Below are 23,894 nucleotides of genomic sequence, written 5' to 3'. Positions count from 1 at the left end.
GTCCTTATATACCATTTGCTCACATACTACTTCCCAGAGTTAAGTCACTTGCAGCAAATTTCTGCCATTGTCAAGGAAATATCAGTGCAGTTGATTTAAGGCGAAAGCCATACTAAAATTTAAGCATGAAATCAAATCGGAAGTTAACTATATTTTACACACTTAAGTTCTTGGACAATGGAACATGGGGGAAAAAAAGTCTTATTTTGTTCAGACAGAACAGATCTCTCACATTTCCAGTATGACTTTCTTAGATCATTGAAATTGTTGTATTATCCACACTCAGGATTATTTCTACTTTAGACCTAGGTATATCTCTTCATTTAAACTCAGCTCCCATACCTGAAGCACCATCTTCAGTTTAGTGCTCCCTGGTGACAAGAAAGACATTGATAATCTGGAGTCAGTCCAGTGAAGCGCTTCCAACATAGGCAGGAGCAAATGATGAATGAGGAGAGACTGAAAGGATAGGGTTTGTCCATTCTGGAGACAAAATTAAGATGTGGTTGTCTTATTGCTATCTTCAACATAAAGTGGGTGGCTATACAGTAAAAAGAGCCAGACTCTTCTCAGAAGTGCAGAGTGAAAGGATGAGGGACAACAGACACGTGTTGCAGAAATAGGAATTTTGATCAGCTATTGGGAAAAAAAAATCACCATCAAGGTGGTCAGACATTAAACAGGGATGCAGAGGGACCAAGGAATCTCCATTCTTGGAGGTAATCAAAATTTCATTGGAAAAGGCTCTGGGTAATTTGACTCAACATTTGCCCTGCTTTGCACAGGAAGGGGGACCAAAGAACTGGCTGAAATTATTCCCAAATCACAAACCCTATGACACTATTTCAATTTTTCAATAAACTGCATGGCAACCAAAAATGTTGACTCATTTGGGCAACGTATCTGCTCTTCCACAGTGTTCTCTGCTGACAAGCCCCTCCATAAACTGAAGACATGTCATCAGACTCTGAGATGGCCATCTTTGGGCCGGCAGCTCCTTACCTCCGAAAGTCAGAAAAGGAGAGAATTGAGGCCCAGAACAAGCCTTTCGATGCCAAGACATCAGTCTTTGTGGTGCATCCCAAGGAATCCTTTGTGAAAGGGACAATCCAGAGCAAGGAGTCAGGAAAGGTCACTGTCAAGACTGAAGGTGGAGAGGTGGGTAAAATGCAAGATTTACAAACAGCATTTAATTTCCACTTTGGGCTCTTAGCTGAAGTGTATGTTCCTTACTTTTCCTCTGACAGACCCTGACAGTGAAGGAAGATCAGATCTTCTCCATGAACCCTCCCAAGTACGATAAAATCGAGGACATGGCCATGATGACCCACCTCCATGAACCCGCTGTGCTGTACAACCTCAAAGAGCGTTATGCAGCCTGGATGATCTACGTAAGTACCAGCAGCATCTTCCTTTGGGCAGCTGGGAGGAACTGCTCTGCCAGGCTAAGTGGAAGCCAACGTGCTGTCTCCCTTCCTCGCAGACCTACTCGGGTCTCTTCTGCGTCACTGTCAACCCCTACAAGTGGCTGCCGGTGTACAACCCGGAGGTGGTGTTGGCCTACCGAGGCAAGAAGCGCCAGGAGGCCCCTCCACACATCTTCTCCATTTCTGACAACGCCTATCAGTTCATGCTGACTGGTGAGTGGCTCTATATGTCTCAGATCGATTGTACCATGAAATTCCCTGAAGGGATACTCTGTCTCAGTAATATGAGGAGACTTCCAAAATTTTCATGGTTCTGATGCATACATGCTATTGTGTGTTTTACTATCTTCACACCATTGTTTCTACTATCGTACATGAAAGACACCCCTTGCATTCAGTGAGATGTCTTGGCATTTTGCTTGTTTGTTTTAAGTTCATGCTAAAAGGTGAGTGGCTCTCAGAGTGATTCTATCAAAAAGATTTTTTAAAAGTTATCACAAAGTTTCCCTGATGATTATGCTGATATTTTCTTAACACATCACTAGAGTTTTATTTTAGTCATATCATTAATCACTGCTAATTTAAATAGGATTTTTTTCACATCAGTATTTCTAAAAAGGAACTATATTACCACAGATAGTTAGAGTGTCAGGAAAAATGGTAAGTCAAATGGACCAGGTGGAGCAAGGAATATAATTATGCCTGTAATGAAATGTTGAAATTGAACAGGGTATGAGATCCATATGTGATATGAAAATTCTGTTTAATGATGTGAAGTTAATTCACCAAAGGGCTACAGGAAAAATCAATATTGTAATTATTAAGATTTGTCTTGAGAAAACCATGACATGAAAAAATGAAATAGAATTATACATTGCTGCTAGTTTTGCTTCCACCTTTTCCTTCTTGTCTTTCTCTGTGCTATATGTTCAGAACTATTACCCATGCTCATGATTCCTTTGTCATGGGTTCTTACTATCCCTTTCTGTACTTCTGCTCTAAATACAATCTCTGTAGCAGAAAGATAAAACAACTAAAACAGAAAATATTTACTGTATGCAGGAGAAAAAAGATTGTAAAGAGTGCCATAGGGAATAAACACATGTCCCTTCAAGGGTTTTCATGGAAAAGCAATACTTTGCAGCAATACTTTGCAGGGATTAAATTTTTAAAAAATGTTACTAGCAAGCAAAGGAAAAGAAATGCAGAAATTTTTCTTGTCATAACTTACATTTACTGCATTAATTTTCAGTCTTTGTGTGTTCTTCATTTATAAAGTCTCTTTGTTTCTGCCTCTCTCACAGATCGCGAGAACCAGTCGATCCTGATCACGTATGTACACTCCCTGCTCACGTCCCTGCCCGACTGCCAGGTACCAGGGGACCTCCTGCCTGACCACACGCTCTCTGCTTCTCTCTTTGCTTTGACAGCGGAGAATCCGGTGCAGGGAAGACTGTGAACACAAAGCGTGTCATCCAGTACTTTGCAACAATTGCAGCCAGTGGGGATAAGAAGAAGGAGGAGCAGTCTGGCAAAATGCAGGTAAATCAATAGACCCTGGATTGAATCAATGCTTTCCTCTGTTTCTTACATGATTTGTGGAAAGGATAACCAACAATAATTATCATCCTGCAGGGAACACTTGAGGATCAAATCATCAGTGCTAACCCACTGCTGGAGGCCTTTGGAAATGCCAAGACTGTGAGAAATGACAATTCCTCACGCTTTGTAAGTTTTTGAGCAGAGAAGTTGACATTTACTGGTAAACAAGGATGTCAGAACAGAAGCTGTCATTTGTGAAGTGTCACGGTTAGATGATTGTATTCATTGAACTAATATTTTCTGACTTTTGTCAACTAAAAACTATCTAACTAGACTATCTAATTAACAATATAACTTTAAAAGTGTAGTACAGCCAACAAATATTTACAAAGGGGGATCAATTAAATATATATAAATATCTGTATTATTTAACATTTTTATATTTTTGTATATATACACACATACTCCTGGTATTTTTCATACAGACGGTAAATACAAATTTCTGTGAATAGATTTAATGCAGAAGGAAGGGAAGGAGGAACCTTGATACAAGGTCTCTGGGAAGGCATAGGGACAAAGGTGCCTTCAAGACATTCTATAAGAAACCAAACTATGCTATGACATGTCCCTTTGATTATTTTAATGCAAAAAGCCATTTGTAAATTTTATTAGGTAAACTGTGAATGTCCTTGAGAAATCACAATACCAATCCACAGTCTCAACCTAAAGTTCTATGTTCTGCATGTGTTGCAGCTATCCCCACAACTCAGAAAATAACATCTGCCTTCTGTTTTTCCACAAGATCAAAAAAACTCATTTAACATTTACACCACCAAAATCCACCTTCACAGCATCTTATCTGATTAAAAAATGAAGCAACTGCATCTTGACATTCTCTGTATCCATATCTCTGTTTGAACTGAGGCATAAATGACCTAATAAAAGGCTTGCTTAATGGTTTTCTTGTTCCTGTGTATTCAGGGTTATCCACTAAATAATAATAACACAGCTCAATATAGAGAGTTTCCTGAATATTTTTTTGTTCTATTTTGCCTTTTTTTTTAAGAAAACTACGAAGAAAAAAAAATTGAAACAACTTCCAAGTTTAAATCTTGACAGAATAAAAAGTTACATACTTACAGCCTTAGTGACATCAAAATTCCTTTTTTTTTCCCCTCTAAAGGGCAAATTCATTCGAATCCACTTTGGAGCCACAGGCAAACTGGCTTCTGCTGATATTGAAACATGTAAGACACCTCCTGATCTTATCCCTTCCTTCCTCCTTTTCCACCTCAGTGTACGTTCTCAGACCTAACTCTGTCTTACCATCCTTGCCAGATCTGCTGGAGAAGTCCAGAGTCACTTTCCAGCTGAAAGCAGAAAGAAGCTACCACATATTTTATCAGATCATGTCCAACAAGAAGCCAGAGCTAATTGGTAGGAAATATTATAAATTGTTTGATGGAATCTGAACATGTTTAACATTTATTTTCATTCTTATGCCGAAATATGTCCTATTCCTCTTTACAGACATGCTCCTCGTTACCACCAACCCATATGACTACCAATTTGTGAGTCAAGGTGAGATCACTGTTGCCAGTATCAATGACCAGGAGGAGCTGATGGCTACAGATGTAAGTGACACAGAGTATATTGGTATAATGAAAGTTCTGTTCAATGGCCCAGAGCTTTATTTGACACATTCTGTTACCAGAGTGCCATTGACATCCTGGGTTTCACTGCTGATGAAAAAACAGCCATTTACAAGCTGACAGGAGCTGTCATGCACTATGGGAACTTGAAGTTCAAGCAGAAGCAGCGTGAGGAGCAGGCAGAGCCAGATGGCACAGAAGGTATTAACAAAATCTAGAACTCCTGGTAACAGAAACAGTTACATAGCTGGCAGCTGGCATTCAGATATCTTGCTCCAATTTACTTCCATAAAGACATAAATCTCAGCTTTCATAATATTCATGCTTCTAAATTTCCCTTCAAGCTATCACAATATTGAAGTGGTGAAACCTACAGTTATGTCTATTTTCAATAAGCACTTCTCCTCTGTCACTGTCTCCATCTCTCTTTGTGTATAGTTGCTGACAAGGCTGCCTACCTGATGGGTCTGAACTCAGCTGACCTGCTCAAGGCCCTCTGCTACCCCCGAGTCAAGGTTGGGAATGAATATGTGACCAAGGGTCAAACTGTGCAGCAGGTAACAACCAGCTGGTGACTGGGAACCTCTGGCCTGGTTTATTCTCTTGCTCTAGGTACTATTTTCCTTCTGCTCCATTCTTCTTTGTTTTAGGTGAACAATTCAGTGGGTGCTCTGGCAAAAGCTGTCTATGAGAAGATGTTCCTGTGGATGGTTGTTCGCATCAACCAACAGCTGGATACGAAACAGCCCAGACAGTACTTCATTGGTGTCCTGGACATTGCTGGCTTCGAGATCTTTGATGCAAGTACCACAGAAATCATAGTAAAATCTTGAAAAGACAATTAGGGCTCAAGGGAAACTGGAGAATTATGGTGTTTTTTTAAAAAAACATTCCATTCACTTGCAATTTCAAATCAAGTTTTACCTTTTTTTGGAAACAGATTATTTTTTATTTTTTGAAAATGCTTTCCTTCCTTTTATATATCACTACTTTTTCTCCAGCAAAATCCATGAGCTTCAATGGATTGGCATGTAATAGCTTTATGTGATACACAAGGAAAAAGCAGCTATCTTTTACATAATTAGCACAAATGTTGTAGCTTTTCAATAATATGAGCTTAGTATTAAAAAACGACAAATAGCACACCGACGATAAAACATCACGGAGTATAGGATGAGAAAGGCAGACTTAAGTCCTCCGCAAAATTGTGCCAAGGCTTTGGAAAAAGAGAGCGATATATATCTTTTGCTTCTGAAAAGCCAGAGGGTGATTCCAACAGGAAGAATGCATTGGCTGCCTTTAGTGCAGACAGAGAAGTTCTACAGACATTTGAGGAAGGTACCTGAATCCAAGCCAGGACCGGCAGATACTGACAATGTCTAACTTTTTTTTAAGGGCAACAGGAAAATTCACATAATACAAGAGAAGAATGATGTAAATTGCACCTTGATAGGAATAAGACTACCAAATAATTTTGGAATTTGAATTAAAAATAAATTATATATGTAAACATCATTCAGGTACCAAAGAGACAAAAAAATCACCCTCTTTAAAAATAGTTAATGGGGTGTCTTAAGACAAAAAAAAATAAATCTTTGTTTTAACTGGGCATCCCTTCTGCATGGTATTTTGAGTGCACAGGAGAAAGCTATACAGGCAGTTCCTCATCTTGAAAATGAGTAAATCTTGTCTTTGCACTGAGCAGTTCAATAGCCTGGAGCAACTGTGCATCAACTTCACCAATGAGAAACTGCAACAGTTCTTCAACCACCACATGTTCGTGCTGGAGCAGGAAGAGTACAAGAAAGAAGGAATTGAATGGACATTCATTGACTTCGGGATGGACCTGGCTGCCTGCATTGAGCTCATTGAAAAAGTATGTTGATTACATTTAAGATTTTCTAATTCTTCTTTGTGACAGAATTTTAGGATTTTTCTTCAGCCTTATTTTTTCTTGCCCTAATGCTTCACAAACCTACCCATTATTATCCAGTTATGGTCCTAGCTATTTTTATTCGAACAACACCTTTTCATTTCAAATATTGTATGTGTTCAGACAGTAATTTCTAAGGACCTTTGTGATTAGGCTACAAAAGAAGTACCTTTAGGTTATCCATTAACTACAATATTACGCCTTTTTTTTTTAAATGTAATTTTGTTTGTTTGGCAATAGAAAAATTAATGTGATCACACATAATTTGATGGCAAGGACTCTCTGTAGGTGTGTTTTCTAGTCTACAAAGATGAAAGATCTCCTCTCAGAAACCTAGACACAATTTTCAGTACTATGATTGTGATTTCCATATTAACACTGTGATTTCTGAAACACAATTTCTAAGTAAAATCATAGGTGTATATAGAAAAAAGGCACTGGATGAACAGAGATTAATAAAACCATCACTATGAGCTGAAACTCTTTTGTGGAACATCCTCTTGTATAAGAATGAAAGGACAGAGATATCACATAAAAAATAAAATTTCAGTAAGTAGCTGAAAAATCTGTTGAAAAAAGGTCAATTTTGAAGGTAAGACACCTTCATCCACACAAATTTATTTTTGGAAAACATTAATGCAAAAAATAAAAATCTCCATTTGATTCATCAGATGTGCAAAATTTTTTGTGTGTGTGTGACTTTTTCTTTGTCTGATTACTGTGACACTATCAGTTCTGAAATGCATTAATTTCAGACACAAATTCATAATTTGTCTAGAATTACATGTGCAAAACTTAACAAAGATTTGATCAGATTTGATTAAAAAAATTTAATCAATTTCTCATTTTCCTGTGCCTTACTGCAGTCCGCTTCTGAAGGCAGGTCTGTATTTTATCACTGTTATTTTTTGCTGCTTCTCCCAGCCCATGGGCATCTTCTCCATCCTGGAAGAGGAGTGCATGTTCCCCAAGGCAACTGACACCTCTTTCAAGAACAAGCTCTATGACCAACATTTGGGGAAGTCCAACAACTTCCAGAAGCCCAAGCCTGGCAAAGGCAAGGCTGAGGCCCACTTCTCCCTAGTGCACTATGCTGGCACGGTGGACTACAATATCTCTGGCTGGCTTGAAAAGAACAAGGACCCCCTAAATGAAACTGTCATTGGGCTGTATCAGAAATCATCTGTGAAGACACTGGCTTTACTTTTTGCCTCTGCTGGTGGAGAGGCAGGTCAGTTCTCTGAAATGTCATCTTTGGTGCACAGTGGTTCTGCAAAATTATGGAATCATGAATGGGCCCCAAAGCCATAAATGTTTCATTATCTTCACTTTACCAGAGGCTAGTGGTGGTGGTGGTGGCAAGAAAGGTGGCAAGAAAAAGGGTTCTTCTTTCCAGACTGTCTCAGCTCTTTTCCGGGTAAGTAAACACTTCAACTTTTCATCTATGCAAATTAGAGTTAAACTGCATTTTCAATTGGCTCAGCCACAATAAAAAAGCAAACATACAATTTTCGTTCACATCCTCATTTAAAAAAAAAAAAATCTTATGAAATAAAAAGTGGCATCATTTAATCCTAAACTTACATTTAAAATAAATATTAATGTTCTCATAAAACAATGAAGTACCCACCCTCTATCTCTCACTGATTTTATGGCAACATTTTTTCTTATCTTAAAAGGTGATGTTCAATGTTCAGAATCAAAGGAGATTGAGCTATTGATTGAGGTATTATCAGCTGATAATTTTCAGCCCAGGACATCTCCATTGATAGGCCTTTTCTGCTAAGTTCAAAGAATTAAGAATTAATTTTTCCATAATTCATATAAAAACAAACTAAATCATGGTCCCACAGGAGAACTTAAACAAGTTGATGACCAATCTACGGAGCACTCACCCCCATTTTGTCCGTTGCATCATCCCCAATGAAACAAAAACACCTGGTAAGACGCTCAAGCAGAAAGACAACTTCCTCTGATACAGCCATTCCCCTCTGCACTGGCAACTGTGGCATTCATTTCTGCTCTGAATCGCTAGGTGCCATGGAGCATGAACTTGTACTTCACCAGCTGCGGTGTAATGGTGTGCTGGAAGGCATCAGAATTTGCAGGAAAGGTTTCCCCAGCAGAGTCCTCTATGCTGACTTCAAACAGAGGTGAGAGGGTGACGGAGCACTGGAACAGGCTGCCCAGAGAGTTTGTGGAGCCTCCTTCTCTGGAGACCTTCAAAACCCGACTGGACGTGTTTCTGTGCAACCTGCCCTAGGTGACCAGATGATCTTCAGAGGTCGCTTCAAACCCCTACCATTCTGTGCTTCTGTGATATAAAAAGAAGAGATGTCATGTGTCCTCACTGATTGCTGTTCATCAAACAGTTGAACTTTGCCAGTGTCTCTGAATATGGAAACACAATAGAGCTACATAAGCCAGAGATTACAAGATTAAAAAATGCAAGTTGGGATGTGACTACAACACGTCCTCAGTCAAAAATTACAAACTCAGATAGAGTGCTTTGGCCACTGTATCAGCTGCAAGTTTCAGGCAAAGATGCTTTCTTCCTATACACATAGTGGCAACGTTCCTCTCTAGCAATTTTCTACAGCATAGTTTAAGTGAAAAAGGCATTGGACTGAAATGGCTGGAGATCAGTGTCCTCTTGTCATCTATGACTGATCACCTAAAGACAGTAAAGGTTACCTTAATGTTGTTATCAGATTAGGACGTCATTATGACTGTATCTGTAAACAAGGGATGAAAATCCAACTTCCCCAGCCTCATTCTGCTGCAAAGACTGCTGTTAATTTCAATAAACAGTGTAGCCTTATGACTTGAGATTGTATTCATTCACATTTCCTCTCATTCCGCAGATACAAGGTGCTTAATGCCAGTGCTATCCCAGAGGGACAGTTCATTGATAGCAAGAAGGCTTCTGAGAAGCTCCTTGGGTCAATCGATGTGGACCACACCCAGTACAAATTTGGTCACACCAAGGTACGAGCCCTCCTTGACTCACTCACTGTGTGCCTGTGCTTTGCTCTACCTGACAGTGATGTGTGGCAACGTTCCCTTTCTCAAGGTGTTCTTCAAAGCTGGGCTGCTGGGACTTCTGGAGGAGATGAGGGATGAGAAGCTGGCACAGCTCATCACTCGCACACAGGCCAGGTGCAGGGGCTTCCTGATGAGAGTGGAGTACCAGAGGATGGTGGAGAGGAGGTAGACGTTCCTCACCTTCTGTTACAGCCACTGTACTTGGGGGAAAGTGTTGGCACTTGTCATACTGAAAATATTCAATGTACATTTTAATTATGCTTCAGGGAGTCCATCTTCTGCATCCAGTACAATATTCGTGCATTCATGAACGTGAAGCACTGGTCCTGGATGAAGCTGTTCTTCAAGATCAAGCCCTTGCTGAAGAGTGCAGAATCTGAGAAGGAGATGGCCAACATGAAGGAAGAATTTGAGAAAACCAAGGAAGAGCTTGCAAAGTCTGAGGCAAAGAGGAAGGAGCTGGAGGAGAAAATGGTGAAACTGGTGCAGGAGAAAAACGACCTGCAGCTCCAAGTGCAGGCTGTGAGTAACATTATTTTATCTTTTTATAGGGTAGATGAGTACATAAGATCTAATTCTTCTTTTACAATACAGAACTCTCAAATTGCACACAAAGCTACCTGACAAAATATTTTAAGCAGAATACCTGTAATTTTACCTTAAAGGTAAAACTCAGGCCACATTCTTTCCCCACTCAGTCTCACTGTTACAAAGTGGACTTCATGCTAAAGAATTACTTTTTAGTCTTAGTGCCTACAGGCACATGTCTCCATGTGAGTCCATGATATAAAGCCTCATTATAGTCACTATAGTGTATTTAGTGGAGTGGGGACAGTGATTCCATTGATCAACTATTATGCCACAATTGAATTTAGTTGCTGAAATGAAGAGCCTAGTGTCATTTCTGATGGTATATCTGTAATTGCACAGTAATGTGATTGCACAGTAACCTTTTCCCAAAAAGTAATCCCCAAGGTCTTACTGATATATACATGTTCCTTCAGCATTAAATTAACTTCTCTGTATTTTCTCACCAGGAAGCTGATGCTTTAGCTGATGCTGAGGAAAGATGTGACCAGCTCATCAAAACCAAAATCCAGCTGGAAGCCAAGATTAAGGAGGTGACTGAAAGGGCCGAGGATGAGGAGGAAATTAATGCCGAGCTGACAGCCAAGAAGAGAAAACTGGAGGATGAATGTTCAGAGCTGAAGAAAGATATTGACGATCTTGAATTAACGCTAGCCAAGGTTGAGAAGGAAAAACATGCCACCGAAAACAAGGTACGTACATGGGGAGTCACATAAAGGGCCAAGACATCACTGACTCTCAGAGTAAGAGCCGGCCACTGTAAGATATGGTGGCTTTAGAAAATTTTGAGCTGGGCCTTGTCTGAGCTTCCAAATGGTAAATGAAACACCTGGCAAAACACTGGGAAGTGAAAAAGCCACTGGACCAGTGAACATGTTTTCTACCAAATTTTGACACTGGCTTATATTTGTAGGTGAAAAACCTCACAGAGGAGATGGCAGCCCTGGACGAGACCATTGCCAAGCTGACAAAAGAGAAGAAAGCCCTCCAGGAGGCCCATCAGCAGACCCTGGACGACCTGCAGGCAGAAGAGGACAAAGTCAATACGCTGACCAAAGCCAAGACCAAGCTGGAGCAGCAAGTGGACGATGTAAGCACACGGGCATACAGCAAGAACAGGGCAGGTATGGAGTTAGACCCGGCTGGTAGAGCACTGATGGTCTTGCCCTTTTTAGCTGGAAGGGTCCCTGGAGCAAGAGAAGAAGCTGCGCATGGACCTTGAGCGAGCTAAGAGGAAACTCGAAGGAGACCTGAAGCTGGCCCACGACAGCATAATGGATTTGGAAAACGATAAGCAGCAGCTGGATGAGAAACTGAAGAAGTAAGCGTGGCCGTGGGGCACCGGAGTGCTGGGCTGGTGCACTTGTCTTTTTCCTTTCAGCTCTAACGTGCTTTGCTTTGCCCAAAGGAAAGACTTTGAAATCAGCCAGATCCAGAGCAAAATCGAGGATGAGCAAGCCCTGGGCATGCAATTACAGAAGAAGATCAAGGAGCTGCAGGCAAGCCTCTGTTCCTTCCCCTCTTTCACCCAGACACAGGTCAGGTAGGAGGAGGGCATGGGTGTGAAGGGTCCCTGATGTTCCCCAGGCTCGTATTGAGGAGCTGGAGGAGGAAATTGAGGCAGAGCGAACCTCTCGGGCAAAAGCAGAGAAGCATCGGGCCGATCTCTCGAGGGAGCTAGAGGAGATCAGCGAGCGCCTGGAGGAAGCCGGAGGGGCTACCGCGGCTCAGATTGAGATGAACAAGAAGCGTGAGGCAGAATTTCAGAAGATGCGCCGCGACCTCGAAGAGGCCACGCTGCAGCACGAAGCCACGGCTGCCGCCCTGCGGAAGAAGCATGCGGACAGCACAGCTGAGCTTGGGGAGCAGATCGACAACCTGCAGCGAGTGAAGCAGAAGCTGGAGAAGGAGAAGAGTGAGCTGAAGATGGAGATTGATGACTTGGCCAGTAACATGGAGTCTGTCTCCAAAGCCAAGGTATTGAAAAATATACAGACAACAACTTGAAAATAAATAACGTTGAAACATATCTTTTTAGAATATGGTCATGTTCCAGTAGAACTCTCTGTCTCTGTACGGAACTGTATTTCTAACCTTCTCATGCCAATGAGCAGCTTATGGCTTGCACGTCTGTTCACATTTTTCTGGTGAGAATCCTACTGTTCCGAATGAGGAGGAGTCCCGATACTTCTCTTCTGTCATTCTCTGTGACCTCCACAGGCAAATCTGGAGAAGATGTGCCGCACGCTGGAAGACCAGCTGAGTGAGATTAAGACAAAGGAAGAAGAGCACCAGCGCATGATCAATGACCTCAGTGCTCAAAGAGCTCGTCTGCAGACAGAATCAGGTGAGAGAGCCTCCGCTGTGCTGTGGAACGGGAGAGCATCCTAAAACAGTTTCTTTGGGTCACAAATGACAATGAAAATGTTTCCTCTCCGTGTGCTTTCCTAGGTGAATATTCACGCCAGGTGGAGGAGAAAGATGCTCTGATTTCTCAGCTGTCAAGAGGCAAGCAGGCTTTCACCCAACAGATTGAGGAACTCAAGAGGCACTTAGAGGAAGAGATAAAGGTGATGACTTTTCCTACAGCTGGCTGTTGAAAACACTCTTCACACTGCCTAGCGGGGACAGGGTCTGCTTAGCACAAGCCATACTGGGAGAAGATTTTAATTTCTGTGGGGAGTGCAGTTAGTGGCTTTTGTCATCCAGGCTTACCATTCCTCGTGCCAATCCCACTCTCTACCTAGGCCAAGAACGCCCTGGCCCATGCCTTGCAGTCTGCTCGCCACGACTGTGACTTGCTCCGGGAACAATACGAGGAGGAGCAGGAAGCCAAGGGGGAGCTGCAGCGTGCCCTGTCCAAGGCCAACAGCGAAGTGGCCCAGTGGAGAACCAAATACGAGACGGACGCTATTCAGCGCACAGAGGAGCTGGAGGAGGCCAAGTATGTGGGGAAGACAAAAAAAGGGGTGGAGTAACAAGGGAAATTTGAAGACAAAACTGCAATTTTGTCATAAAAATTTAAAGCTGTGCTTTGGTGCAGGACAAGGGCTGAGGTAAAGTCTGTGCACCGTCTGTGCATAGGATACATACTAAATGAGTGGTAAAACATCCTGTTGTGAAAAGCCCATCAGCCACACACCACAGCCTCCCCTTTGCTCTCAAACCATGAGCTGTGCTTACCACTTCCCAGGAAGAAGCTGGCACAGCGGCTGCAGGATGCAGAGGAACACGTCGAAGCCGTCAATGCCAAATGTGCTTCCCTGGAAAAGACAAAGCAGAGGCTGCAGAATGAAGTGGAGGACCTGATGATTGACGTAGAGCGAGCTAATGCTGCCTGCGCAGCTCTGGATAAGAAGCAGAAGAACTTTGACAAGGTCTTTTGGGCTGCAGCCCTGGGGTTCCTGGGCAGAGCGTGCCCTCCTGCTTGCCACATGCATGCTGAGGTCCTGTTTGTCTTCAGATCCTGGCAGAGTGGAAGCAGAAGTACGAGGAAACGCAGGCTGAGCTGGAAGCGTCCCAGAAGGAGTCTCGCTCTCTCAGCACGGAGCTGTTTAAGATGAAGAACGCCTATGAGGAGTCCCTGGACCACCTGGAAACGCTGAAGCGCGAGAACAAGAACCTGCAGCGTAAGTGCCTGGCCCTCTGCTCCTGGCTGGGCTTTCTCTCTATCCACCACTACGTACCGCTCCACATAGGTCTGTGCCTGCAGGTCGGCAAAGATGCTCGTCAACCTGGTGCGGCAGAGCCCTTCCCGTTCTGCTCTGTGCCTGACCATGCCATTGCCCTTTGTTCCCACAGAGGAGATTTCCGACCTCACGGAGCAGATTGCCGAGGGAGGAAAGGCAATTCACGAGCTGGAGAAAGTCAAGAAGCAGATTGAGCAGGAGAAGTCTGAACTCCAAGCCTCCCTGGAGGAAGCTGAGGTACGTGCCCATAATCACTGGGGATTTTTAGTCTGCACTAAAAATATGAGCAATGGGGAAATGTGGCTAAAAAATGCTTGTTCCCCCTCTGTTCTGTCTGGGGAGCACAGCCAGCTGAGATTCCTGAAATATTCCGTAATCACCTAGAAAGCAAGCAGTAGCCATATGGACGTTACTAATGTTTGTATCCACTTGCCCAGGCCTCCCTGGAACACGAAGAGGGGAAGATCCTGCGCCTCCAGCTTGAGCTCAACCAGGTGAAGTCTGAGATTGACAGGAAGATAGCAGAGAAAGATGAGGAGATCGACCAGCTGAAGAGAAACCACCTCAGAATTGTGGAGTCCATGCAGAGCACGCTGGATGCTGAGATCAGGAGCAGGAATGAAGCCCTGCGGCTGAAGAAGAAGATGGAGGGAGACCTGAATGAAATGGAGATCCAGCTGAGCCATGCCAACCGCGTGGCGGCAGAGGCACAAAAGAACCTGAGAAACACACAGGCAGTGCTCAAGGTATGTTAAGTTAAGCATGTGCACATATGTTTCTAGCCTATTCGTTATCACAGAATCATTGAATCATAGAATGGCTTGGGTTGAAAGGGACCTTCAAAGATCACCTAGTCTGTCCCCTCTGCCATGGGGAAGGACATCTTTTACTAGTTCAAATGGCTCAAAGCCCAATCCAACGTGAGCTTCACATGATGGGGTACCCACAATGTCCTCTCACTGGATACCAGGGAGAAGAGATCAGCACCTCCGTTTTCACTTCCTCTCCTCAGGAAGCTGTAAAGAGCTATGAGGTTGCCCCTCAGCATACTTGTCTCCAAACCAGACAATCACCATGTCCTCAGCTGCTCCTCAGAGGACATGCCTTCTAGCCCTTTCAACAGCTTTGTGGCCCTCCTCTAGATGCATTCAAGTACCACAGAATCACAGAATCACTAAGGTAACCATCAATCCAGCGCCACCATGTCCCCGAAACCATGTCCTGAAGCACCACATCCACATGTTTTTTGAACACTTCCAGAGATGGTGACTCCACCACCTCCCTGGGCAGCCTGTTCCAATGCCTGACCACTCTCTCGGTGAAGAAATTTTTCCTAATATCCAATCTAAACCTCCCCTGGTGCAACTTGAGGCCATTCCCTCTCTATCCTATCACTATTTATTATCACTATCTATTATATCACTATCTATTCCTATCACTAGTTACTTAGGAGAAGAGACCAACACTCACGTTGCCACAACCCCCTTTCAGGTAGTTGTAGAGAGCGATGAGGTCTCCCCTCAGTCTCCGCTTCTCCAGACTGAACAACCCCAGTTCCCTCAGTCGCTCCTCATAAGACTTGTGCTCCAGACCCCTCACCAGCTTCGTTGCCCTTCTCTGGACATGCTCCAGCACCTCCATGTCCTCCTTGTAGGGAGAGGCCCAAAAGTGAGCACAGTATTTGAGGTGCGGCATCACCAGTGCCGAGTACAGAGGGACAATCACTTCCCTACTGCTGATGGCCACACTAGTGCTGATACAGGCCAGGATGCTGTTGGCCTTCTTGGCCACCTGGGCACACTGCCGGCTCATGTTCAGTCGGCTGTCAGCCAGAACCCCCAGGTCCCTTTTTGCTGGGCAGCTCTCCAGCCACTCTTCCCCAAGCCTGTAGCATCGCATGGGGTTGTTGTGGCCCAAGTGCAGGACCCGGTACTTGGCCTTATTAACCTCATACAGTTGACCTCTGCCCATCGATCCAGCCTGTCCAGATCCCTCTGCAGAGCCCTCATACCCTCCAGCAGACCAACACTCCCACCAACTTGATGTCGTCTGCAAACTTACTGAGGGAGCACTCGATCCCCTCATCCAAATCATCAATAAAGATATTGAACAAGACCGGCCCCAGAACCGAGCCCTGGGGAAAACATCCTTTTTAACTTGTGGGGCCCAGAACTGCATGCAATACTCAAGGTGAGGCAAAGCTTAATGCAACAGGAATTCAGTTCCAGCTGTGCCTTAAGTTTCCTGATCCTATCCCTACACATCCCTATATTCTCCCCAAGACACGTCTTTGGTTCCACTGCCTACACATTTCCTTCCTACACTTCAGGTTGACCAGGTGGTCCTTACTCAGCCATGCTATTCTCCTGCCTTTCTTGCCTGATTGCTTACACATTGGGAACTGAGAGCTCTTGCACTCTAAGAAAAATGTTCTTAAAGAGCTGCCAACTCTTTTCTGTTCCTTTATCCCTGAGGGCAGTTTCCCAGGGAGTCCCACCCAGTAATTCCTTAAACAACTGAAAGTCAGCTCTCCTAAAATTCAGGGTCTTAACTGCACTCTTCTTTTGCCCCATATCCCTCAAGATTGTGAATATTACCAGGGCATGGTGACCGCAGTTCAGGCTGCCACCAGTCTTGAAACTTCTAATTAGTTCATCTGTGTTGGTAAGCAACAGGTCCAGTAACGCTTCTCCTCCAGTTGGGCTGGATGAAGATATTATCCTTGATGCACTCCAGGAGTCTCCTGGACTGCTTACAGCTTGCTGTGCTGCTTTCCCAGCACATGTCAGGGTGATTGAATCCCCCGGCAGGATCAGAGACTGACAAAACTTTGAATATGGCACTGACTGGATGGCCAGGCATTCACCCGTTCAATTTTTCTCCTCCTTCTTCCTGAACCCCTTCCTCTGATTGGGAGGATAGAGGAGAACACCACTGTGCTCCAGATCCTTTTGACATCACTTCATGTAGCATATAATCTCTTTTGATGTTGTGAAGTTGCCTTGTTGCAATAGCATTAAAGCCTGCATGGACTAGTAGGAGCGGATGACAATGTGAAGGGTTCACCAGGCTTGGCAGCCCCTCAGTGATATCACGAATGTGAGCTCCTCGTAGGCAGCAAGCTTCTCTAGAGAAATTGTCTGGGTGGTAAATGGGTGTTTTGGTGCCTCTCAGTAAGGAATCTCCAGTTACTCATACCTTACGTGCTTTTTCTGGTGGCACTGGTTCTAATGCAAGTGGGTGATTGGATCAACTTCACATGGTTGACTTTTCCTGGATCCTGTCAGTTACTCATGTGCTCTTAATTTTTCAACCCCAGAGCATCGTGTCTGTTACGTAGGGGCACTGCAGAGGATGGGGGAAGGTTCTTACTTCTGCCCCAAGCAGGGGCAAAGGTCCAGTTTCCTTCTTCTTGTAAGTTGCTTGTGTCAGTCAGTTGGAGTTTGAATTCAGGCTTACCTTCCGCTTGCACAGCCTTTAATTCAGTCAGGGCTGTCACTCAGCCTGGGACAGTGTGCAATGTCATCTATCAATCTCCTGCTCGCATTCTTAGATACTGCACATAATAATTCTGCATAGAAATATATATTATATCTATAAATATATCTATAAATATATATATTACACTGACATAATAATTGCTAGACTGGTGGTAATTGCCATTGTGCAACAGTGCTGTACCGCCATAAGATTTCTCTTTCCTCTCTTAAAGGATACCCAGATACACTTGGACGATGCTCTCAGGACACAGGAGGACCTGAAGGAGCAGGTGGCCATGGTGGAGCGCAGAGCAAACCTGCTGCAGGCTGAAATTGAGGAGCTACGGGCAGCCCTGGAGCAGACGGAGCGGTCAAGGAAAGTAGCTGAGCAGGAACTGATGGATGCAAGTGAGCGTGTGCAGCTCCTCCACACTCAGGTCAGATTAACGAGATTCAAAATCTCAAGAGCCTTTTTTTCCCCTTTCCAGATTTTTCCTCTGTGTAAATTCTTAAATCACCTCCTGTAATAAAAAGCTTAACAAAAACCAGAATTATTACCCTTGTACAAAGAATTGGATTATAGCTAAAAGCTTAGGATTGCATTAGCAAGAGTCAGAAGCGCTTCTTAAAATTTTAAGAACTCTCGGCTATCTGGCTATGTATGACCTGACAAGATGCATTGTTTGAAGGAGGATGCTAACATCAGATATATAGCTGATAACTTTAAATTTAAATAAGTGTTCTGTTTTGGAACTAACTGGATAATATTTTTTGTTGTTCAACAGAACACCAGCTTGATCAACACCAAGAAGAAGCTGGAAACAGACATTGCCCAAATTCAGGGTGAGATGGAGGATACGATCCAGGAAGCCCGCAATGCTGAAGAGAAGGCCAAGAAGGCCATCACAGATGTGAGTCAGGGGCTCCTTTCGCTGCTGATGGTGGATGTATTCTCCCCCAAACTGTCTCCAGCCCCAAAATGGCTTTGGCCCCTTGCTCTCTCCAGGCAGCCATGATGGCAGAAGAGCTGAAGAAGGAGCAGGACACCAGCGCCCACCTGGAGAGGATGAAGAAGAACCTGGACCAGACGGTGAAGGACCTGCAGCTTCGTCTGGATGAAGCCGAACAGTTGGCTCTGAAGGGAGGCAAGAAACAAATCCAGAAGCTGGAGGCCAGAGTGCGTAGGGCTGGTATTTGTGCATGTGAGTGAGCACGTCCCTTGCAGAGGTACCGGGGAAGCTCCAAAGATGGGCTTCTCATTGCAGGTGCGGGAGTTGGAGGGGGAGGTTGATGCTGAGCAGAAGCGCAGCGCCGAAGCCGTGAAGGGTGTGCGCAAGTACGAGAGGAGGGTGAAGGAGCTGACCTACCAGGTAAGGCAGGAGGCCTCCTTGGGCTGACGGAGTTTTCTCACAGCAAGTCAGACTTTGCAGACACCACCCCCAAGGGGAATTGTTAACCTCACGTGTTGGGAAACCAATAATTCACTCTCCTTCCTGCTTACCAACCACCGTAGTCTGAGGAAGACCGGAAGAATATTCTCAGGCTCCAGGACCTGGTGGACAAGCTGCAAATGAAGGTGAAATCCTACAAGAGACAAGCTGAGGAGGCTGTAAGTATTGCTTGGAGGATGGGCAAGAGCCACCTTCCATCGGGGCAGCACGCTCCCCGAGATGAGTATGAATACCAGGAAAGGAGCATGAAAGAAACTCCCAAGACACAACAGCCTTGGCCATGCCGTTTTACTGTCGTGGCATGAGGCCTTGCTGAGCTCTGGGCACCCTGCAGCAGTCGGGGATGAAGTGAGGGGAGCTCTGCAGCCTGTTCTATACAGGAGGTCAGAGCAAACAAACCCAGGGCCCACATCCACTGACTGAGAAGTTCATGAATCTCTGCTGCTGACCAACAGCAGAAGGCTTCAGGGTCTTTCTCAACCTAGTAAGTCACACTGATAGTGGGGCAGCAAGCAGTGGGAGAATAAGAACACACATGACAAATCCAAGTGACGAAATAGCTCCCCAAGAGTGGCACAGTACCGCTGGAGTTAGTGACACAGTACCGGTGAGGGTTTTCACAGTGGGGTCGTGAATAAGGGAGGATGAGGAGGCCTGCGTGAGGCTTATGTGTAAGCAGCCGTGGCGGGGTATGGAGATTTGTGCCTTCGCCCCGGGAAGAGCCGCAACCCCGCAAGGCCGAGGTGCAGCAGGAGTGAAACCCCTGCCCTGGGCTCTCACCACCGACTCCCTCTCCCCACACAGGAGGAGCTGTCCAATGTCAACCTCTCCAAGTTCCGCAAGATCCAGCACGAGCTGGAGGAAGCCGAGGAGCGGGCTGACATTGCAGAGTCACAGGTCAACAAGCTGCGAGTGAAAAGCCGGGAGTTTCACAGCAAGAAGATAGGAGAGGAAGAGTGAGGATGTCATGAGGCAGCAAAGTGACCCGAGGGATGCACAAAATGTGAACCTTTTGGTTGCTTTCTTCTGTGATTAGTCTTTGTAATCATGTCAGTGTCTAGAGAATAAAGAACGTAGATTCCTTTGCATACACGGCAGAAGCAGTGCTTTTGGTTGTTACAATTCAATTTTGCAGTTACTTAAGTTTGGGGCATTTTCAACTGAAACATTTTATTTCACTGTAACCCTTGGATAGCAGTGAAGCTTTAATTATCCCATCTCCAGTGTTTTTCCACGGTGTCCTATTACATTACTGGGTAGGGAATAACACTAATTTAATCCTCTTACTGGCAAGAGGAAAGGATCAGGACAAAGGTAGGATGAGTACCGCGTCTGTCCTGGCACAGCAAAAATGTTTCTGCCTTGCAGACTCCTCTTTCTAAATGGGTACATTACACAGAGGCTCTCTTTGCCGGTCCCATTCTCCCTTTGGCAAGTTGGATTTAGAGGCAAGTTGCCCCATAAAAAAAGTCTGGAGCCCCAAAGGCATCTGGCTGTCTCTGAGTCCTCACGGAGGAACTAACGCAAGGACTAAGGTGCTGCTTCCTTTGAACAAGGCAGGTGAAGGCCATGAGCTCCGGAGAGTGGCCTTTTATTGAGCAAAATTAAAGATGGGGCAGAGCTTTTTTTATGGAAGAAGTTATTAACAATCAGTCCTAAAGCAAAACAAATCATGTATTTGGATAAGAGGACATTGCAGTTCCTTACTTTCTCCGTTAGACAGAAGAGTAAGACAGAATGCTCCTGTTGTAAATGAAATGGAGATTGATGAACGGTGCTGTATAGTGTTTCCGGGTACTGAAATATTAGTATAAGACTATAATAAACTTTTGTGCCGAGGAATAATGTGGCGTTATATAAAAATACAAAAAGCTAAAGGAACTAGTTTTCTGATCACTTCAGATAAGACTTCAAGTGGGAATACTTCTGGGAATATTACAGCTTTAAAGAAATCACAAAACCTAGCATTTCACAGAGGAAGAAAACATAGATGACAGTGCCAAACTATGTCCTATCTGCCTGACTTGCGGCAATGGATGAGTTGGAAGGTAACTGCATCCTGGCTGGACAGAGAAGAAACAAGTCACCTACACAACGTGTGCTGGTCGGAAATCTTAACCAAATGACAGGCTTGTCTCCTGGAAGGCAAGAAGCAGTACTTAAAACACAGAACAGCCATTCTGGCAGCACTGGGCCCCGGTGCATCACGTAGCTGCTAAGGACAGATGCTGCACGCAGGTGTCCGGAATGGTAAAGGAGACTTGGCTCTCTTTCACTACAGGGACACTTATGGCTCCCTTGAGGTTCCTGGCTCGCTCTACACTGCTACATTTCCAGGGACTACTTCAAGAAGCTGTGAAGTTGCTGGGGAAGGGAGCTGGAGCTGTTGGAGGGGAGGGGAGGAGGAGACAGCAGGGAAGAAGCCTTTTGCGTTGACCACAGCAGTCAGTGTGTTTGCAGCAACCGCACTCAGGATTAGGAGGTCCTCCTTCTCCCAGGCACGCTGAGGTTTACACCCAAGGAATCCTCCCATGTTATAACTAAATATGGAAATAGTTTGCTAGGCAGCAGCTAAATATATTTAAGGAAAAGATGACACCCTGTGTTGACTCCTGTGTCACTGTAAGTGATGCTCTTGAGAGACAGCATCTTTATGTGTGAAGCTGTGAAAGCTGTATCAATGCCAGTGGTATCTGGGCACCAAAGAAGGGAAACCACCCCTCTCCTCTCTCCCCTCCCACAGTACGCTCACAAGAAATAGGTGGGATTTTTTCTTTCCAGGCAAAACCTTTGTTTCCACTTCTTGAAAGGAAGCAAAAGGGTTTTGTTTGTACTAAAGCACATATCTCTTTAAACAAACAAACAAGCAAACAACCCCAAAAGCTTAATTCTGAAGTCAGTGTATTGCAACTGTGGCTCAGTGAAAGCATGGGGAAGTATTTCTAGCTCCATGGGTACCTTTTTAAACCTGCTGGCTGACTAGAAAATACCACAACAACTTTGGGGACCACATTTTGATGCCTAAAATCCCTGTTCCCCTTGGACAATATTACAGTGACCATCCACAATGAACAACCTGGCCTGACTGTGGAAGAATCATGATGCACTTGAAGCACTTGAAAATGTTAGCGCTCTTCTCTCACCCCTAAGAAATCGTGGCCTGAGGATTTGTTTCTAAATGCTCAACTGATGAAAAGGTAACGTTGCAGGTTCTTTAAATGGCGAAATATCTTGGTCCAATAGATAATTGCAAATAGATATCCAATAGATAACTTCAAACTGCATGTGTGGGAAACGGAGAGAAGTCCCGCACTTTGCACTGGGCTGACCTGGCTTTGCCACCAGCCATCCCGGAAAGCATGATTGGAGACTTCTTGGAAACAGAGTGGAGTACTAAAGGGAGGGGTAAGGAAAATTATTTTCTCTTCACTTCATAATTTGTTGCCTTAGCTGGAGGACAGGAGTCGTTTTGCATTGACACACTATTTCTGGAGTCAGACTGCTTGTGACCTGGTAAGTGCTGATGCAAAGGTAACTGATCTTGGGAAAAACATGGGTCCATAACAGGCATAAAGGAACATCTCTAAGAGAAGGTTTAACATCGATGCAGCTGATGAGCTCCACTAGAGCTGCTGCTCACGTGGACTACAGCGTTCTCTGACCTTAAGCAGCCTGGGCGTGAAAGAGTGTGGTGTCTCTCTTTGAGCACAAAAGCATCAGTCCCGTAAGAGACACTAAGACATGGAGAAAGTAATTCTGACCTGCAGAAAGAAGTTCCTTTACAGAGACTTCTTGCCAGCAATGCCAGCTTCAGCTTTCCAATTCTCCAAGTACTTACTAGCTATGTGCTTAGGCCACAGAAAAATTGTCTTGACCAAAAAGTGTGTTCCTCCCCAGTGACAGAAAAGGAGGGGAACAAAAAAAGAAAGAGAAAGCAAAAGAGAGGGAGAGAGGACGAGGGAGAAAGAGAAAAGGAGAGGGGAAGAATGAGAGATGGAGAAGGAAGGAAGGAAGGAAGGAAGGAAGGAAGGAAGGAAGGAAGGAAGGAAGGAAGGAAGGAAGGAAGGAAGGAAGGAAGGAAGGAAGGAAGGAAGGAAGGAAGGAAGGAAGGAAGGAAGGAAGGAAGGAAGGAAGGAAGGAAGGAAGGAAGGAAGGAAGGAAGGAAGGAAGGAAGGAAGGAAGGAAGGAAGGAAGGAAGGAAGGAAGGAAGGAAGGAAGGAAGGAAGGAAGGAAGGAAGGAAGGAAGGAAGGAAGGAAGGAAGGAAGGAAGGAAGGAAGGAAGGAAGGAAGGAAGGAAGGAAGGAAGGAAGGAAGGAAGGAAGGAAGGAAGGAAGGAAGGAAGGGCAAGACAGAGAGAAAAGAGCAGAAGTGAAGAAGAGATTAAGAAAGATTAAGAAAGAAAGAGAGAGAAAGATTGAGGGGCAAGAGAGAAAGACTGAGGAAGGGGAAGGGAGAAGGAGAAGTGAGGGACGGATGGACGGACGGACGGACGGACGGAAGGAAGGAAGGAAGGAAGGAAGGAAGGAAGGAAGGAAGGAAGGAAATAAGGCATAAAAAGAGAAAGGAAAATAGAGAACAATCACATTAACATTATCTAGCTGTTGGTACCTGACCCCAGACTTCAACTCTGCTGTTTTTGATCATCTGTGAGAGCATTTTCTAGTTACATCATCAACCCTCTTCAAGTAGCTGGGTCACAGTGCAGGTAACTGCTGTTCTTATGTGCAGAATCGTGGCTTCAGAGGCCAGAGGTGTGATAAGAAGAACACAGGGATGCAGGGAATTCACTTGGGAGCAACTGTAACAGCTGTACAGCTACACTCTGGAAGGGGAATCCACACTGCTCTTGTGAACTCACTCTCCATCCACCTATTTCATGCCCATTGCCTTAGTACCTCAATGCCTGTCTTGCTGGGTAAGAGTGCCTTGGGAAACAGATTTGTTTTCTGAATCTCTGCTTTGTGCTGGCACTGCAGAGGGGCAGGTAGGCAGGCTGTGTCTGGTGCCTCCTCACACCCCAAGTCCTTGTGAGCAATGGTGCCAAAAGAAATGGGTGAAAACAGAGAAGGGAGGTGCACCTTGGGAAAG

The 23,894-nt window shown here is 44.6% G+C and overlaps 1 protein-coding gene across 4 annotated transcripts; it reads left to right on the top strand.

The window, feature by feature from the left end:
• The first annotated feature begins 718 nt into the window (after positions 1-718).
• On the top strand, positions 719-19,850 carry LOC309411416 (myosin heavy chain, skeletal muscle, adult-like). 4 transcript variants are annotated; one of them, XM_082008045.1, is made up of 38 exons: positions 719-1,158; positions 1,248-1,391; positions 1,484-1,640; positions 2,732-2,759; positions 2,858-2,963; positions 3,063-3,155; positions 4,153-4,216; positions 4,308-4,406; positions 4,500-4,603; positions 4,684-4,822; positions 5,060-5,178; positions 5,272-5,421; positions 6,327-6,497; positions 7,479-7,773; positions 7,892-7,971; positions 8,408-8,495; positions 8,590-8,707; positions 9,419-9,542; positions 9,628-9,764; positions 9,866-10,121; positions 10,637-10,879; positions 11,101-11,277; positions 11,363-11,508; positions 11,596-11,686; positions 11,775-12,164; positions 12,408-12,534; positions 12,639-12,757; positions 12,935-13,131; positions 13,381-13,564; positions 13,651-13,816; positions 13,989-14,113; positions 14,314-14,622; positions 17,589-17,792; positions 18,141-18,266; positions 18,362-18,532; positions 18,621-18,725; positions 18,869-18,964; positions 19,611-19,850. In XM_082008045.1, the coding sequence occupies exons 1-38, from the start codon at positions 955-957 to the stop codon at positions 19,764-19,766; spliced, it is 5,808 nt and encodes a 1,935-aa protein (XP_081864171.1). In that variant the 5' UTR covers positions 719-954; the 3' UTR covers positions 19,767-19,850. The 4 variants fall into 4 exon arrangements, with proteins under 4 accessions (XP_081864171.1, XP_081864170.1, XP_081864168.1 ...); XM_082008044.1 differs by having other exon boundaries at positions 2,858-2,969; XM_082008042.1 differs by having other exon boundaries at positions 2,858-2,969; positions 7,479-7,785.
• Positions 19,851-23,894: the final 4,044 nt, after the last annotated feature.

This window comes from Phaethon aethereus (genome assembly GCF_964289735.1).
Source record: "Phaethon aethereus genome assembly, chromosome: 18".
NCBI classification, from domain to species: domain Eukaryota; kingdom Metazoa; phylum Chordata; class Aves; order Phaethontiformes; family Phaethontidae; genus Phaethon; species Phaethon aethereus.
This window is presented reverse-complemented; position numbering and strand designations above follow the sequence as displayed.